Source organism: Podarcis tiliguerta (assembly GCF_965153285.1).
Source record: "Podarcis tiliguerta genome assembly, chromosome: 3".
NCBI classification, from domain to species: Eukaryota; Metazoa; Chordata; class Lepidosauria; order Squamata; family Lacertidae; genus Podarcis; species Podarcis tiliguerta.
The window spans coordinates 31,801,060-31,818,816 of NC_139536.1; the positions used below are offsets into that span (position 1 = coordinate 31,801,060).

A 17,757-nucleotide genomic window follows, 5' to 3' on the forward strand; every position below is an offset into this window, starting at 1 on the left:
AAACAGTGTAAGCTTTTTGTAAGTTTCTCTCTCTCTCTTTCTTCTCAGTACCATGACCTTAATAGAAAACTGCCGGCTGCCTTCTTTGTCTGGAACATGCCCCTGAATAGGGCAGTCTTTTTAAAGGACCGTGAAGTGACTCAGGATTTCCGGCTCCCACCAGGGGCCTATGTCATTGTCCCAGCCACTTCAGAACCCAACCAGGAATCAAACTTCATCCTGCGGGTCTTCTCCAGGAAGCACAGCCTTCAGTAAGTCCTCTGGTCTTGCTTTGCTACAATCATTAAGGGGCGGGGAGTGTGTAATTTTGCCAGAGGGAAAGGCTGGTGGTGGGTGCTCCCTGGTAGGAGATCTGTAGTTTGCCCTACCTTTTCATGGCGATTGGTCAGGGATGATGGGAATCGTAGTCCAGCAACTCCCTGTGGAGGACTGCAGGCTTCTGAATCCTGGTCTATACCACTGTGAACTGTGACGACAACAACAACAATGGCAGCAATGTCATAGTAATAGTCGGTCCCTATTTGTGGAATGCTCTCCCTAGGGAGGCTTGCTGGGCACCTTCATTATACACCTTTAGGCACCAGGCAAAAAACATTCCTCTTCAACGAGGCCTTTGGCTGATGGACCTCCAATGTTGTAGGAGGAGGGTTCTAGGTTTGTTTTTGTTCCTATTTTTATTAGGAAAAATATGCATTTTGTGTTTTTTATATTGTGATTTTATGTTGTGAACTGCCCTGAGAACTACGAATAAGGGACGGTATACAAATTTAATTAATTAATTAATAATAAAAATTAAAATCCTTTATTAATCACTGTTCATTCTTTTATGAATTAGTTGCCCACTCTTCACTGCAAGGTCCCAGGGTGAGGTACATACATATTAAATAGCATGAAAGCAGCACTTAAAATCATAATTAAGCAACACAAAGATTACTACAGTGCAGAAATGTGGTGTGGGAGTGGAGGCAGGGGCAGCGGGCACATAGCTTAATCTAAAATGACTCATTTGCTCCAAGAAAATCCCATGGCATCTTGTCTTACTGGCAAAAAGAGTTCAGGGCTTTCATTCCCAGCCACCAGTTGTCTGGCGACACCAGTTGCAATGGACTCATAGACTATCAATGAAGCTCAGAGACCACAGTGTGCTACATTCTTCAACTTTGGGTCCCTGGAGGTTGTTGGACTACAACTCCCATCATCCCTGGCCAAAGGCTAAGCTGGCGGGGAATGATGGGAGTTGTAGTCCAGCAGCAGCTAAGAGCTCAAGGCTGCAGAACACCTACAGGCCTGTCAACTCTGTAAAAGCAGATGGCTTCACAGTTGTGCCAACACTGGCTGAAGCAGCAGTGTTTGTGGGGAGAGCTTGATCCAGAAGAAGCGTTGTGTGGGACAAAACAAACATTTCTGCCTTCCCTCCCCCTCTCACCTTGTTGCACTATCTACACCTCTCACTGTACTTGTTAATATTTGATTTCAGTGAATTGGGCGGTGATCACAGCTGTGTCCTTTCAAAGGTGAGTTGAAGAACCGCTACACCGCTTGACTTGCTTCTCTCCTCTATTCCTCTGTGCTGACCTGGGATCCTCAGCAGAGCCTCCAGGGTGGGGGAACCAATCAGCTGAGTACGGTGGGCTAAGCTTGCAAATGGACTTTTATTGCTGGCCAGCTTCACTTTGAGGCCTGAATGGCAGGATGTAAATCTGGAAATATATAGGCGATCCCTGCTGTGTGCTTTTAAAAGGGGAGAAGAGGTGTAACTCACTTTGTTTTTTAATGTTCTAACGGCACCACAAGAGTATGTTGATGTCGTAACTTATGGGAAGTGAATACACTCCCTTTGAATGAACCCCAGCAGCTGGCATTTATCATATCAAGAGAAAAGACATAAGCCAAGTGGATGCTCATTCTCCCGGCATCTTGGGAACGGCAGTTACTGAGTGGGGGCTCTGACCTCAAAAGCCAAACTCAAGAGTCTCGTGGCTGCAGGTGTCTGTCCTTTCCCCCGTAAACTCTTGCAAATTGGCATGCAGAATTGGACTGCAGAAAGTCATTTTTTCTAGGATAAGTTTGACTGTCAGCTGTTCTCTTGCCACTAAACCTCTGTTGGTCTAGTGGCTTGGCCTGCTGATCCACTGCAATCCATTACCTAGATCTTGAGCTACCGCCTTTCCATCCTACTTCTGTTCTGATTTGTTGTTGTCTGCAGGAAATAGTTGATGAACATGAAGATTGGGAAGATTTCTTCACTAAGTACTTTGACCAAGTAAGTCTGCCTATAGGGTCTGCCAGAGGAAATAACCAAACTGCCCTGTTCATGTTAGTTTCTGTGGAAAAAAATTGTAGGAGGGAGAGAGAAAGAGAGGGAGGGAGGGAGGGAGGGAGAAACCTACATTTTGGAAAGCATGCTGATGAAAGCCCATCAGACAGTGCCTATAGAAGAATCCTGCCACTATGGTTTGACTTGATTTGTATATATTTTCAAACATATATCAGCTCATCACCACTTGAAGGAAGGAAGGAAATTGGGACAAAATAATAAAGCCAGTTGCAAGGTTCACATACAGGTAGAGATTCCCTTGATAAGATTTTAAGTATGAACATCCCTCTGTGATGACCATAGGCACTGCTGATATCTTATGAAAATGCCTTGACTTTCACAGCTGATTTGTGACTGCTCAGTTTTCTATGTGATACCTCCATTAAAAATTATGGTCTTTTGAATGCGTAGAACTTGAAATATGCAAAGCTTGGGTTTTTCTATAATATCTTGTCTCTCTTGCTTTAGTATCCTGAGATTAATGCAATGCAGCTGCTGAGGATTTTGAACAATGTGGCTTGGACGAGTAAGTATGATCTGGACTGCGGAATGCAGCATCACGTATGTACACGGTCCCAAGTGCAGAATAGCAGTGAGGGTTTTCATTATGTAGCTCAGTCTCCACAAGAGATGGGTACGTTTCTCATTAGGCTCTGCAGATGGTATCGTGCCAACCTCTATTAACTGTGTTTAAACGATAACATTTTCATACTCTTAATTATAGCAACTCTACCACTTTTACTTTCTGGGGCTTGGGAATAAAAGTGAAAGAAGTCTTTGCTCTCATGTTCTGCTGGTGTGCTCCCATAATAATAATAATAATTTATTATTTATACCCCACCCATCTGGCTGGGTTTCCCCAGTCACTCTAGGTTGCTCCGAACAGAATATTAAAAACATGATAAAACATCAAACATTTAAAACTTCCCTAAACAGGGCAGCTTTCAGATGTCTCCCAAAAGTCAGATAGTTGTTTATTTCCTTGACATCTGATGGGAGGGCGTTCCACAGGGCGGGCACCACTACTGAGAAGGCCCTCTGCCTGGTTCCTCATAACCTCAATTCTCACAGTGAGGGAACCACCAGAAAGCCCTCGGCGCTGGACCTTAGTGTCCGGGTTGAACGATGGTGGTGGAGATGCTCCTTCAGGTATGCTGGGCCAAGGCCGTTTAGGGCTTTAAAGGTCAGCACCAACACTTGTAGTAATCTGGTGGGCCAGCAAACCCCAAGATGTAGCAATGGCAGCCGATGTGGAAGAAGAGTGCTGTGGTGCTCAGGTCCTGTCTGCGGGCTTCTCACAGGCAACTGGTTACCCTCTGTGAGAACAAGATGTTGTACCGTTGCATCGGCGATGTGATCCACCAGGAGCCTAGGACCAGGGTCAGGCTTTTAGGGTTGTGCCCTTAGGCATACTCCTAAGGGAATTTCCAGAAACAGAATATCACATCTGGCTGAGGATGCAGCAGTGACGGGGGGGGGGAGGGCAGGGGGAGAAGGAGATGCAACAGAGAAAGTGACTTCCTCCAAGCTATACATCACAGAAGAGGTGGCATTGCAGGACTGGAAGCCGGATGCTAGTAGCTAGAAGAGAGTGAAACAGACATCAAGAAAGCAGCAGTTGAGGGAGTTGGAGGGGCATCGCCACCCTCCTGCTGGTGGTGATATGATTGCTGGGGCGGGCATGGGGCACTGGTGAGGTTGTGGTTCTGCCCTGCCAATCCCAATGGACACCAGCCTGCACTCGTTATAATTATTGTAGTTCCCTTACGGTTGTATCAAAGAACTTTGAAAGCAGGCATATCCTTAGGCAATGCATTATCATGCTCTCCGTTAAGGAAGGAGGCTGCAGCTACAGTATGATTCAGGGTACTGATCATCAGAGCCCTTCAAGACACACCCGTGTGACTTTGGTCTTGAGCCTGGGGCACAGCTTGAATTCACAAGCTATGAGAGCAGAGAACCATTTTCAGGCCCCCCAAATTCTCCATCCTTTCTTACTATTTAGCCTTTCCCCTTTGATGTCTTCTTGTGTCATAATTCCTCTGGCGTTCCTCTTCTCCAGGATGTTCCCTATGGCAATTTCTCCTTCCATTGCCAATGCTTTCTTTTTATTTTACTTATTTATGAAATTCCTTTCCTGCTCTTCATCAAATATGATCTCAGGGTGGGCAACAAGTTCAAATATAATGAAAATGGAACCACAAAATGCAATTGAAACAAAAACAAATGAACAGGGATAGTTCCAGGAAAAAAACAAAACTTAGCTGCATTATTTTTGTTGAATGCGTTTCCAAAAATTGTATATACTATGCATTGCTGGTTGTTACCATTTCTTTTCACTATTCCTATCTCTGCCCAGCTCCTTCCCCCACCCAGTCCTGCTTTCCCACCATGGGAAACCTTCTTGGCTGACTCCCTCTCAGTTCAAGATACTGCAAACAAACCAACAAACTGGCCCCTCCCATCATATTTTTTTAGGGAGGCTTTTGGTTCTGTAGTATATTTCAATTTCTTTATTGTTCACTCTTTCCTGTGAATGTTTGTGCCATTCACATTTTATTGAGCGTACCCTAAAAACATGGGGCAGACCAATCCTAGTGGGGATTGCCAAGGTGTGGAGGGGCACATCCTGTGCTCTACCCTTGCCCTGCTGCTGCAACATACTGTTTGGGTGACCCCCTGCTGGCTGTTGCCGGTGGGAACACCCCTGCCAAGAGTGTTTCCTCCGTAATAGTGGGGCCTCCGTAACAGTGGAACCCTCTGTTGGTTGAGGTTAGCAGGTGGAGATGTGTACTGGATCCTAACCCCCACCAACAGCATGAATTGAGGTTGGTGACTGCAGACTTAGGTTAAGAAAAGGTAAAGGGACACCTGACAGTTAAGTCCAGTTGTGAACGACTCTGGGGTTGTGGCGCTCACCTCGCTTTACTGGCCGAGGGAGCCGGCGTTTGTCCGCAGACAGTTTTTCCAGGTCATGTAGCCAGCATGACTAAGCCGCTTCTGGCAAAACCAGAGCAGCGCACGGAAACACCGTTTACCTTTCCACTGGAGCGGTACCTATTTATCTACTTGCACTTTTGAACTGCTATGTTGGCAGGACCGAGCAACGGGAGCTCACCCCCTCGCAGGGATTCGAACCGCCGACCTTCTGATCGGCTAGCCCTAGGCTCAGTGGTTTAGACCACAGCACCACCCGCGTCCCTTAGACTGAGGTTAGCATCCCATAAAAATATTGAGCACCGTGAATAGCTTAAGGGCAGCCTGATTCCTTATATCCCTAGCCAATCACTGAGCTCTTGGGGGGAGTCTTTGTTGATGGTCCCCGTATGGCTAAGATGCACGTCTCATATCTACTAGAAATTGTGCATTCAGTGTTTCAGGACCATACCTGCAGAACTCCACCCCGACTGAGATTAGACCGGCACCCTCCTTGTTGAACGTCAGGTGCATGGCAAATACCAGCAGGCATTTTGATTCCATGATGCATTTTTGTATTGCTTATTCTCTACATGGTTTATTTTGATGTATGCCGCTTAGAAATGCTAACTATTAAGCACTATGTAAATGCCTCTCAATAAGTGAAAGGCAGATATGGGTTCCAAGAAAGCCCAGTTCTATTTTTCCTCCGGGCTGTTCTACCTCCAGATACACACAGCTTACAGACCGAGCATAGCCAATAAACAAGGTAGACGATTCCTAATTTATAAATGGATAAGATCTGAAACTGTTGACGCTAATGAGATAAAAGCTCTTGTGGCACAGGTTCAGAGTAAACAGAACCTTTCTCTCTATTCAGGGTTTTGGCTTCTTTTAGGACTGAGGGTGAGATGGCTATTTTATCTGTGCTCGAGTATCTTTCCAAAGTAACCCATCAGGCACCGGGAAATCTATAAGGAAACTAACCAGGCTGTGCTGCTCATCTTTTATTCTTCATAGGCAATCAATTTTAAGGCTTTCATTTCCAAACTTTACAGTGCATGATTCATATTTAATAAACAGGGCTATAATGAGATTAAAACATTGTCGGTTTCTGTAGAGAAGGGATCGGTGAGTTATGAGCCTGTTGCCTGCTCCATGGAAGTCTGCAGGCAATCTATAATCATGATTTGCAACAAGATTAGGCTCCCTTTCTGTTCCATTTCTTGTCATTCGCTTATCGCTAACCGAGGCTCGGCTCTGTGTTTTTAACTCGTCTATCTGTTCGGTCTCCTAAGAGAGGTAGAGGACACAAAACTTGTCAGATTTATCCCTGGTTGTCGTCTATTGCTGCTAGTCGAGCTACACAAGGGACAAATCAAGCAGAAAAAGGCAAAGACAGACTTCTCCCAAGGTCAATCAGACACAACCGCCTGTGCACATTTCCTTGGGATTGCATGTCATTGAAACTGGCGGACTTGAGCCATGCCCAAATACAAAGGTGTAGGCTGGTTTCGGTTCTTTCTGACATCTTCTGTAATAGTCTGTGCCAGAACCTTTGTGTCTGTCTCTCCTGCTGAAGGCAGTTGCATGTGAGCATGCTGGCGATGCGCTCTGTTCCAAAGAGGGCTACCATTACCCATTGGGACCCGTATAATATTCTCCTGCTTGTGGATTTGCTTTGTCTTCCTATTCTCATTCAATTATACCTTTTTTCCCCCTTTCCAGAGCGTCACAACCATGGCCCGAGATTTAGCCTGGATGCCTGCCGGGGTATATTGGCCCTCTTAGATGTATCCTGCCTTCTTGGTTTATTTTATTGTATTTTTTTCAGTGTATATCTTTATTGGTTTAAAATAAATACATTTATGGGGAAACAGACAAACAAACAGACAGACAGACGTACAGTCAAACAAACAAAGAATAGAAAATCAGACAACCACAATATTAGAAACAACAAAATTAATATAACTAACATCCTTTATACTCCAGATACTGAAAGCAATTATAAAACTTATAAAGAAAAGAATTAAAAATGACTTCCAATTCATCTCACGGTACTTTATCAATTACCTTATACCGCACAGTTACATATTTCTTATATAGTTTCTTTTACCCTCCCTACGACCTTATATTTATACAATACAAGGAACAGTCTGATTCTGCCAAGATGTTTCCTTTTATACCATAGTTTTTTAAGTATTCTTTAAAGATTCTCCAATCCTTATAGCCTTTTTGTTTTGGTTGGCCTCTTATCCTTCTTGTCATCTTCTTGGTTTAACTGTAGCTGTGCTTTGGTGTTTGCCTGAACACACAAATATCTATCTGTGGATGAGGGGCAGGGGGCAGCTGACACGTTCCAGTGCCTGTTGCCCCACCTGCTCAATCCTTGACCCTTCCCATATTGAGCTGTGAATGTCTGCAGGAAGCTTTTACCTGTTTTTAGTTGAACAAGACTGGGGACCCTGACAAAGCGGGAGTGGGGGGAAATCTTGCAAGATGTTCCAGTCCTGTTCAAACAAAAATGGCCTGCGGACCTTCCATGCTCAATAAGGGAAGGTTAGGGACCGAGAAACAGGGTGAATGTCATGGATAGATAGGGTTTGCATGCCCTATGCCCCTGTTTTAGTCCACAGGAATAACCCACACATGAATACCTGGTTCCTTCGGGCAGATAGCAAAATAATTGACCAATGTTTCTCTACCGAAGAAGGGGGTTGCTTTCTTTTGACAGTTTCCAAATATGGAACAGTTACATATTCAACTCCTTTGAATTGTAGGGAGGTAGAGAAATGGGAAGGAGAAAGGCAGAGTCCATAGGGCTTTCTGGGAGATCTCCCATCCAGGTGCTGAGCAAACTCAGACCAGCATAGCATCAGTGAGATTGCTGGATCATGTCTCTCTGGACCAGACCCTGAGACCAGGGAGTGACTGTCTCCTTGCTCCTGAGCAGTAGTGCCTGAGTTTTTGACATTTGTTTTACTCTTCCCACCTTGTCCCTTGTCCCTGTTTATTAGAATGTAGGCCTGCAGGTAGGGTGTCTTGTTTTAATTTCATGTAAGCCTCTCTGGGAGCCTTTTTGGCTGAACAGCAAGGTACGAATGCTATAAAACGAATGAATGAATGAATGAATGAATGGTGGATGGTGAGTTGTTATAGTCTGGGTGGTTTTGCTCACCTGGCTTCCTCACACCATTGCCTGCTATTGCCCCTGAGTCTCATTCCCATTTCCTCCTATTGAACATCCTATTGAACATTCCCATTTCCTCCTATTAAAGCTACAGACCTTGGAAAGATTGGTAGCCTAGGAATGGGGTAAGGAGAGAAGGTAAGACTCCTCCTGAGATCTCCAAAGCATGCCAGGCAACCCGGCTGAGACCTTAGGAAGGATGTCTGGTGGAGGATGTCTCTCTTTGTAACCAAGGCTGCGATCCCAACCCTGGGAGTAAACCCCATTGTACTCAACAGAACTTACTTCTGAATAGACACAGTTAGAATTGTGCTGAAAGTTGCTCTTATAAAGGCTAAATCTGAGTAAACAGTGTATGTGCTTGTTTTAACTCTCATGAATACACAGTCCATAGTTTGCTTTGTGCTGTCTTTGAAGTTAATGAGAAAATGATCATTGATTTTAGGAAAAGGAAGAGTAGCCCCTGGGGCAAGGTTCAAAGACCTCTTGAAATCAATAACGTAGCTTTGACTTTGGTTGCATTAGGCGCTAGGTCACATTTTTAGTGGAAGTACAAAAATCGAGAAATTCCCCCAGTGGCTTCTCTGCTTTTAATCCAAAGTCTTTGACTTCGCTGCTCTCAGGTTGGTCTAATCAGAACTTTTCCAGGTTCGCTCACTCTCCCCCAGCAACAAACTTCATTTGAATATTGTACACCTTGACCACACGATTCAGTTTAATAACACTGGCACCTTGAGCATTCAAGAATTCAGATGCCTATGGAAGAAGCTGCTTCAGTACCAGGTAAAGAAGTGTGTGTGTGTGTGTGTGTGTGTGTGTATGCCAATATGACAGTTGAGTGGGTGGAGATTCCATGGATAAGAACCTCATTACTTTCTCACCATTTTTTGAAGCTCCTCTAGTACTGGAGTTGAGAGGGGGGCAATAGGGGCAATTGCCTCCTGCCTCTCCCAGTTCTACTACTGGTGCTGGCATAGGGAGGAGGGGTGGGGGGAAAGGGCAGGTATCACTACCACTCTGAGAAGGCTGAGCCACCCCCTCTTTAAAATACCAGGGTGGCACCAGGTGGAAACCATACTGTGCAGATAGGCATTGTGACCTGCCTCCTCAGCCTCAAAGCTGTGCTTTTTCTGGAGATCCCTGGAGTCCTAATAATTGCCAGTGATGGAAAAGGAATTTCCTATAGGTGAGCAGGCAAGGATGCTGTGTGTGTCCCCACCAGGCTTCTACTAAGTCACAAGCAACTAATAAAGGTTAAGCTTAACCTGGCACCAGGTTCTTCCCAACCCAACCACTTTTTTACTGTTTTAAAAATACTTCCTAACAGGGTGTGGACAGAATTCTACCCTGGCTGCCAGAGGTTTTTGTGGCATGCAGAAAAAAGTTTTTTTTTTAAAGAGCTGCTGTCAAGCAGGCAACATTTGGGGGGAGGGAGAGAAAGAGAGAGAAAAGGAAGGAAAGAACCCACTGCTAGCCACCACAGCCAGCTTAAGCCCCTTCTCCCCCTGCTCAGATCTTTCATGCAACAGTCCTGCTCACACGCCAGAAAAAAAGCAACATAGAACCACCACCCCATTTGCCCCCTGCAGATGGGAGCGGCAAAGTTAGGAGTGCCATTTTGAAGTTCAAAGCTAGCCCAAATATTTCAACAGGAAACTAAACCCTGCAGTCTACATAAATTAAGCAAACAGGCACAATCTTTCCTGTTGTGCATCATTTAGTCTATTGTTTTGCACTGTTTTATTCTGCTTCTTCTAGGCATGGGCAGGAACAGGGCAATGTTTTGGCCTCTGTCCTGCCTTGAAATTGCTCCCTCCCCATTGGGGGATTGGAAGCTAAAGGTGGGCTAGGAACTTGAGCTGCATCAAACCTGAACCAGATGCTCTGTCACTGAGCTATGACCTCCCCACCTCCCTGTCTCTCCCTCTCCCTCTCCCTCTCCCTCTCCCTCTCTCTCTCTACGTGTGTGTGTGTGTGTGTGTGTGTGTGTGTGTGTGTAGTCCTGTTCTTAGCTTGTGTCCAGATGGGCAGAATGGTAGCCAGACAGACACAGAGAGGCAGATCTATTTCCGATGGTCCTATCAATTCTCCAGCAAAATGGATAACTCTGTTGTTTTGCTTTCCAGGTTAGGCAGTCTGCCAGCATTGTCTGCTTCCCTCAGGTGGCAACAGGACCTCTGCACCCTTTGCATGGAACGAAGAAAGGGGTGGCAGTGGTGCAGGCGTAGCCAGCTGAGGGGTAAATGGGTTGGTGTGCCCTGCTTACTTAGTTATCTTCCTCTTTAATTTTTTGTGACAGGCAGTTTTCCAGAAAAATGACATTCGGCAAACAGGAACCTTGGACCAAGTAGAGCTGCAAGCATCTGTGCAAGAATTAGGTGAGGAAAAAGGAAGAGTTTTGTTTTTGTAGCATTCAAGCTTGCAGACTTCCCCCAGGCATTTGGGTGGCTTCTGTGAGCTAGTCTTGTGTTCTTTGGTCCTTATGGGATCCAGTCTGACTTTCTTCCAGAAAGAGCTGCAGGTTATAAAACAGAGATGAGGACCCTATGACTCTCCAAGTAGAGCTCCCACCATCTCCAGGCCCATGTGGCCAATGATCAAGGATGATGGGAGCTGAAGTCCAGCGACATCTAAGGGCACCACGTTGGCCCTTTCCCCTGCTGTAAGATACGCTGGGCATGTGCTGAAGCCTCCTGTGCTGGACTGATGCTGTGATATAGATTACATAGCCTTCCTAGGTCAGTGATGGAGAACCTGTGGTCCTCCAGATCTTGTTGGGCTTGCATCTCCCAACAGCCCCAGCCAGCATCCCAATGGCGATGGAAGCTGTAGTCCAACAACATCCTCTAAAGGCAAATTTGAGCAAGTAAACATTTGAGCAAGAAACACAGTTTTCAGCATTGTCCCATCATCAGGTTATCTGTTTGGTTGCAAGTTGCTCTGAGTTGCCTAGGGCAAGATAATGTGGCTAGCAGTTTTAATAAATAATAATTATCCATGATAAGGGCTTGGAATCCACCTCTTTCTACCAGCTTCACTCATGGGATTCCCATTTATCCATAGAGTGGTGTCCTAATTAATCTGATGTCCCACTACTCACATTTGCTATGTGTCAGTCAAGTACAGTGGTACCTCAGGTTAAGTACTTAATTCGTTCCAGAGGTCCCTTCTTAACCTGAAACTGTTCTCAACCTGAAACACCACTTTAGCTAATGGGGCCTCCTGCTGCCGCCACACCGCAGGAGCATGATTTCGGTTGTCATCCTGAAGCAAAGTTCTTAACCCGAGTCTGTAACTGAGTATGTTACCTGAAGTGTATGTAACCCGAGGTACCACGGTAGTTAGTATATAACCCAATGCAAGCAGCACAGATCTGTTTTGCCAGATCTCTGAATCGTCACACATTTTAGATCAGACCAGATAAACTACACGCTCAAAGAACACAGTAGCAGATTCATTAACCTACATTGTTTTTGGAAATGTAAGTTGTTTGTCCCACTAGATTTTTCTCGAAATGAGCTGAATTGAATCTGAGGATTAATTTTCAGCCACAAACTTTTGGCTCTTCAGTAATTACGCTTGATTAAAAAATGGCTGTAAGGTAAATGGTGGCAAGGTGCGGGGAAAGCAGCTTTGTTAAATGAGATTAGTACAGTTCACAGTGACACTGGAGCTGGAGCATAATTAACTTAATTTAGCTTGAATCTAACATATAGAAAGCACTATAAAAGTTACACTTCAAAACTGTATATGAAAAGAAATGAAATTAGAATTCATTACAATTCACTTGCTACACCGTATGACAACAATAAGCCAATCATCACCGGAAGCGTAATGCAATTAAAAATACAGCATTTTGAACATCAAATTAACAAACTTTGTGTGATTAAATTAAGAAATGCATTATTAATTGATTTGGTGCGCTTCCGCCGCATATTCCATTGCTCTTCATGTAACAGATGCTTAAATCCCAGTGATTCTCAGCGCTTTACTTTCATGTGCTTCATGGCAGTAATTTCCTAATTGATGGCATGCAAATTTCTGTGTGGTTCTGGGGAAGGGAGGGATGGCTTCCTAACTGAAGCATAGTTGTCTTCCAGCATCATCACTGCCACCCTTTCCACTGTCTTCATATGTAAGGCCAGTGTAGTTAGTTTCAGCCTATGACCGGCAAGAACCAGGTTAAAATCCCCACTCAGCCACGAAACTTATTGGGTGATTCTGGCCTGTCGCTATATTTTAGCCTTTCCTACCCCACTGAGTTGTTTTAAGGGATTCAAGATGGAATAATATCAATGTAATAAATAATATAACTAGGACCATCCACAATCGAGTCCAACTTTCTGCCCATGGCAGTGCCTGGGTTCTGTCAGGGTGCTGTCAGCAGTTCCTGGCTGGTTGCCCAGGAAAGTATAAAGACAAAGGAAAGTTTCTTACTGTCCTTTTTTGTTTCAATCTTTACAGAGAGAGGCTGTAGAACCCAGCCTCTTGGATAATGGCCTTGTCCCGAGGAAATCTCCACCCCTCATCTCTCCCACTTCCTCATTTGACATTCTCATTGTTTCTTCTACGGGTGCTGCTACGTGCCCTCTGTCTTTGGGCTCTTTGCTCTCCTACTTTTAAGGCTTGCCAGGTTCTGGGAGATGGGGGGTTGGGAACACTTTCTAATAACAACGTGTCAGCCGGGTGTTGTTCCGGCTCTCCCATGATTTCCCAGCTTTTGCCCTCATCTGCCTCTGACTGCTATCTCCCTCAAATGCCTGTTGTAAATCTGTACTGTTGTCCTCCTCCTCCTCCGTGGAAGGGTCAGGATGGGGAGAGGCGGTCTCCACCTTCCTCCTCTGCCGAGTCCCTGACAGCTTCACACGCCTCTGATTAAAAGCAGCATGGTGTTTTTGTAGCCGTAAGAATGAATGAGCAGTTTAGCCGCAATAGGTGCTAAACGTCCAGCAGCTTTCTCACCAAATGGGAGTTAAGTGTTCTGAACTGGGGGGGGGGGGGAGATGGATAAAATTAAATACACGAAAAGCAGTCCAGAACTGTTTGCACTGTGATTGCATGTGGAAAATCTGAGCGTTAAGCCTAAATGTCTTTGGGGTTTTTTTTTTATCTTACTAAAGGAATCTCCCTCAGCAATGAACTCTGCAAGCTGCTGGCCATGCGATATGGGAACCCTGGTCTGAACATCACCTTTGAGAGCTTTGCCTGCTTCATGCTGCGTGTGGAACTCATGATGGGTGAGGAGGCAGATGACTATTTCTCTCATGCGGGACTCCAAGCAAAATTGGGTTTCAGTCGCAGGTCCTCTGCCTGTAACATAATGACTGTCTTTGGACATTAAGGAGAGAGCAACACCGTGCTCATTCAACACACCTTCAAAGCACATGACTTTCCCCAAAGAATCCTGGGATTTTTAGTTTCTTAAGGGTGCTGGGAATTGTAGCTTGGTGAAGGGGAAACCACAGTTCCCATTATTATTTGGTGGAAAACATGCACTTTAAATGTGCTTTAAATGGATGGTGTGGATCTGCCCCAAGATAAATGATGGCTTACTAGAATGAGCCCAGGTGAGCCATGGGCTCCCACACTTCCTCTGTTCTTCTCAAGCATGGCTATAAGTAGCAGATTATCCTTTCCTGAGAATCATCATATCAGTTTCCCTCATTTCTTCCTTTTGCAGAGGCCTTTCACAATACGAGTAAAGATGGCAAAGGAATATATCTTCAAGAGACCGAGGTAAGGACACACACCTTATTTTCTAGCTGTAGCACAGTGCCAGCTGTTATGGAAAACAGGTTCTTCTTTTTAATATCCCAATGAATGGAGCACCTCTTGGTTGTATAACTCTCAAATGATTGCAGTGATTGACAGGACAATGAAACCCTTGAGTCAAGAGCTCTTCCAGGAGCTTGGCTTTCTAGGTTCATCTGTGGGGATGGAGGATAATTTTATACAGTCCACATTATAAAGCAAACCAACTTAGCTCCAGAACTTCCAAGTAAACCAGAAAGCAGTTAATAAGTGGAATGCATACTTCTCTGAATTTTGCAGTGTGCTAAAATATATCTGTTACATGAAAAATGCAAAACAACAACAACAACCCCAAACTTCCTATTTTAGGGGGAAATTTGTACAAAATGCATATTTTAGGTTCAATTTAAATGCAGAGTTATTTTTGTTTATTTCTTATAAAAATCTGCAATGAATGGAACAAACTTATTTTTGAATATGTACAAAACCGTTGGAACAGAAATAAGTTGATTCATTCGATCTAGAGACAGAGTTACTGAATGGTTGAGCTCAGAAGGGACTACACTGACTACTGTGAACTATACCAGGCACGCCATATCTGGGAATGATAGCAAAGTCTGGGCCACAAGAACAGAGCTGCTCCTGCCACACAGGTCTTCCTGAAGTTGGCTGGGTTGATGGCAGAATTATCATAAGAGGAGTCTTTGATGGAGATGCCCTTCTTCCTTGCTGATGGCAGCGGTGGTTCTGCCTATCTTGGTCTTGATGGACCAATAGATAGATCTGCCCTAGGGGTGCCCACCTCCATGGACCAGGTCATGTGAAGGAACCAATAGCAATGACTAGGTCAGGTATAACAGGAGACCATTTCATAGGCTAGCCCCATTGCAGTAGAGCAGGATAAAACCATTTTAATGCATTTCTCCTTGGTATTCGGCAGTGGATGATGATGACTCTCTATTCATGAAGCAAAGGAGAAGAGTTGAGCCAAGCTACCTGGCCCCTTCACAAGGACAGAAGTGACATCCTTTTATCTGTATACGGGGGACATTTTGAGTCCAGCTTTATGACTCTTGTGGAATTTGGAAGAGCTTCATTCACTGGGAGAAGCTCCATTGATGTCTCTTGGGACTGCTTGTGGGTGCAGCATGGACAATGGCCAGAAATCATAAGGTCATGCTTCTAGCATACCGACTGAGGCTTCTTTAAAAAGCGCTTCCTTTAGAAGAAGAAGAAAAAAACCTGAGTTACTGATCAAGCACCTGGGTGACAATGAAGACTGTGGTGTTAAGTCATGCGTCATTTCAATTCGTTGAGGAGTATCTGCTGTTAAACCAGGATGGAATAGTTATATGGCTGCAGCGAGGAACAGTGAGCAAGTGAACAAATACAAAGTGGCCTAAAGGGCCTTGCAGCAGCTCATTTCCAAAATGTACTTGCCTGAGTTGTAAGATTGGCTGTGGAGGCACTGCTCACCATCTCATTGTGGCAGCTCAGACAGGCAGTTACAAGAAACAGGGCCTTTTCAGTAGTGGCCCCAAAGCTTTGGAATACCTGGTAGAGATCTCCCTGGGCTCTTTATAAGTGTCTTTTTAGGTATCTGTTTCAACAAGCTTTGACTATCTGATTGATCTCACGGGCTGCTACTTTTAAAATGATATGGTTATTGTTGCTAAACACTGTTTTCGGGTTGTTGTTTTTTAAAGTGAGTTTTTATTATATTTATAATTTTGCTTATTCTTGTATTTATTATTTTGTAAGCCATTTTGAGAGCTTGTAATAGAAAAGTTTGCAAAAAAATGAAGAACATTTATACTGACAGTCCTTCAGATTGTCTCCAAAGGTTAGGGTTCACATGTCCTTTTAGGTCATTATGGAGTGCCTTCTCCAGGCACCCCACAATGCCTCATCCTCCCTTTGTTTCCAAGCTTAGCTTTGAACATTGACTGGCACTTCCCAAATTTCTTGCATTTCCATTTGGGGCTGGTGTAAGCAGCTGGCCTACTTACTCCAGCCCCAGTACAGTGTATTTATTTATTTATTGCTATTTTTAAATACTCATTATAAGTTTATCGGAAAGGGTAGGATAATGAAAACAGGCATGAAAGAATCTGTGCAGTCCTTTGGGATTTGGCAGAGAGGGTCACAAGAACTATAGTTTGTCCCTTTCTGTTGCTTCCTGATGAGCAAACCACTGTTATCCTATATTTTTCAGCTGAGGTCAGTGATAAAACTGCTCTTCAGTTGCCACTGCCTGCACATGTTGCTTTCAGAGCAGAATCAGGGCCTAAACTTTAATAGCCAAGAAAACCCATGACTATGAAAGAGGAAAATCCTTCACAGAAAGTGGCTAAAATGCAGCTCTCAGTGGCTTCATTGGGTTTGGGATTTCACGCTGCAAAACTTTTATCATTATAATAATAATAAATACAGTTTGTAATGTATTGCACAGGTTATGAAGGAAGCTATGAGATACATGGGTTAGAGCCCCATGTTGGACAAAAGATTCTTGCCTTGCAGGGGGTGGACTAGATGGCACTCGTGGTCCCTTCCGACTCTACACTTTATATGAGTCTCTGATTCTATGGAAATGGCTATAGCCAAGTACACATGTTCCATTGTGCTCCAATCATTATATGTATCTGATTTTTGTACACGCTTGGGCATTGCCTCCTTTTAACACAACTACGTGTAATTGCAGCATTATTGTGTGACTATTCATGCACCCTGAAGAACCCTCTGTTGATTATTCAATAAAGTTTTTATAACGCTAAGTAGCACTGAGATGTGTGAAAAGAGGTCTTTGTGAACTCATTGTATGCCTTAACTCATACAATGCAAACTCTGTTCTGTGGATCGCAAGGAAAGTGTTCTTGCCACGGTGCTTTCCTTGACATTTTTGAAAATTTTATATATCTAGCAGAGAAACACTTCCAGGATTCTGAAGATATGACTCCTGTTTTCTGTGTGCATGGTGGGAAACAACACACAATCTATCTTGGGGGGGAGGGATGCATTCATTTATATTGAGAGGTACTTCTACACCATCACACTTTTCACTGGGTGCATTAGCAGAAAGAATTACAAGGACATCACTGTGTAGCTGGAGACCTGGATGAGAAGTCTTTCACGGAGACAGAAGAAGAATGTAGAAAACAGAGCATACAAAACAATGAATAGAGAAGGTAGACCGATATGGCAATTAATAATATAAAAATCAGGAGTAATTCAAGAATCTAGCCCCCAAGTTCTCAGAATACAAAAGAGTTCACCTTGTATGTATAATACAACTGGAGGCATAATAAAATGCATATGGAATTTGGAAGGCTCTTATATCCTTTTGCATGAGGTCGATTTTTTGGCAACTTCAGTGATCTACAACTTTTGGATTTATTTATTTAGATGTTCTTTGCATGGCCACTATTGGATGATAGGAATCTAGCAACATCTAGAGGGCCACAGGTCCTAAAGTGCTGGTCTAGGACTTGGGAGACCAGAGTTCTATTCCCCATTCAGCTATGAAGCTCGCAGGTGACATTGGGCCAGGCATTGTCTCTCAGCTTAACCTGCCTCACAGAATGGT

General features: G+C 44.2%; 1 protein-coding gene across 1 annotated transcript in view; it reads left to right on the forward strand.

Moving 5' to 3' along the window:
- Window positions 1-16,954, forward strand: part of CAPN14 (calpain 14) — a 45,027-nt gene extending 28,073 nt beyond the window's left edge. Inside the window, exons 13-22 of the mRNA XM_083434485.1 lie at window positions 49-251; window positions 1,478-1,514; window positions 2,207-2,263; window positions 2,786-2,843; window positions 6,962-7,026; window positions 9,138-9,206; window positions 10,723-10,801; window positions 13,544-13,660; window positions 14,104-14,159; window positions 15,115-16,954. Of these exons, the coding sequence (XP_083290611.1) occupies window positions 49-251; window positions 1,478-1,514; window positions 2,207-2,263; window positions 2,786-2,843; window positions 6,962-7,026; window positions 9,138-9,206; window positions 10,723-10,801; window positions 13,544-13,660; window positions 14,104-14,159; window positions 15,115-15,141 (768 nt within the window). The 3' untranslated portion in view covers window positions 15,142-16,954. The remainder of the gene's footprint in view (window positions 1-48; window positions 252-1,477; window positions 1,515-2,206; window positions 2,264-2,785; window positions 2,844-6,961; window positions 7,027-9,137; window positions 9,207-10,722; window positions 10,802-13,543; window positions 13,661-14,103; window positions 14,160-15,114) is intronic.
- Window positions 16,955-17,757: the final 803 nt, after the last annotated feature.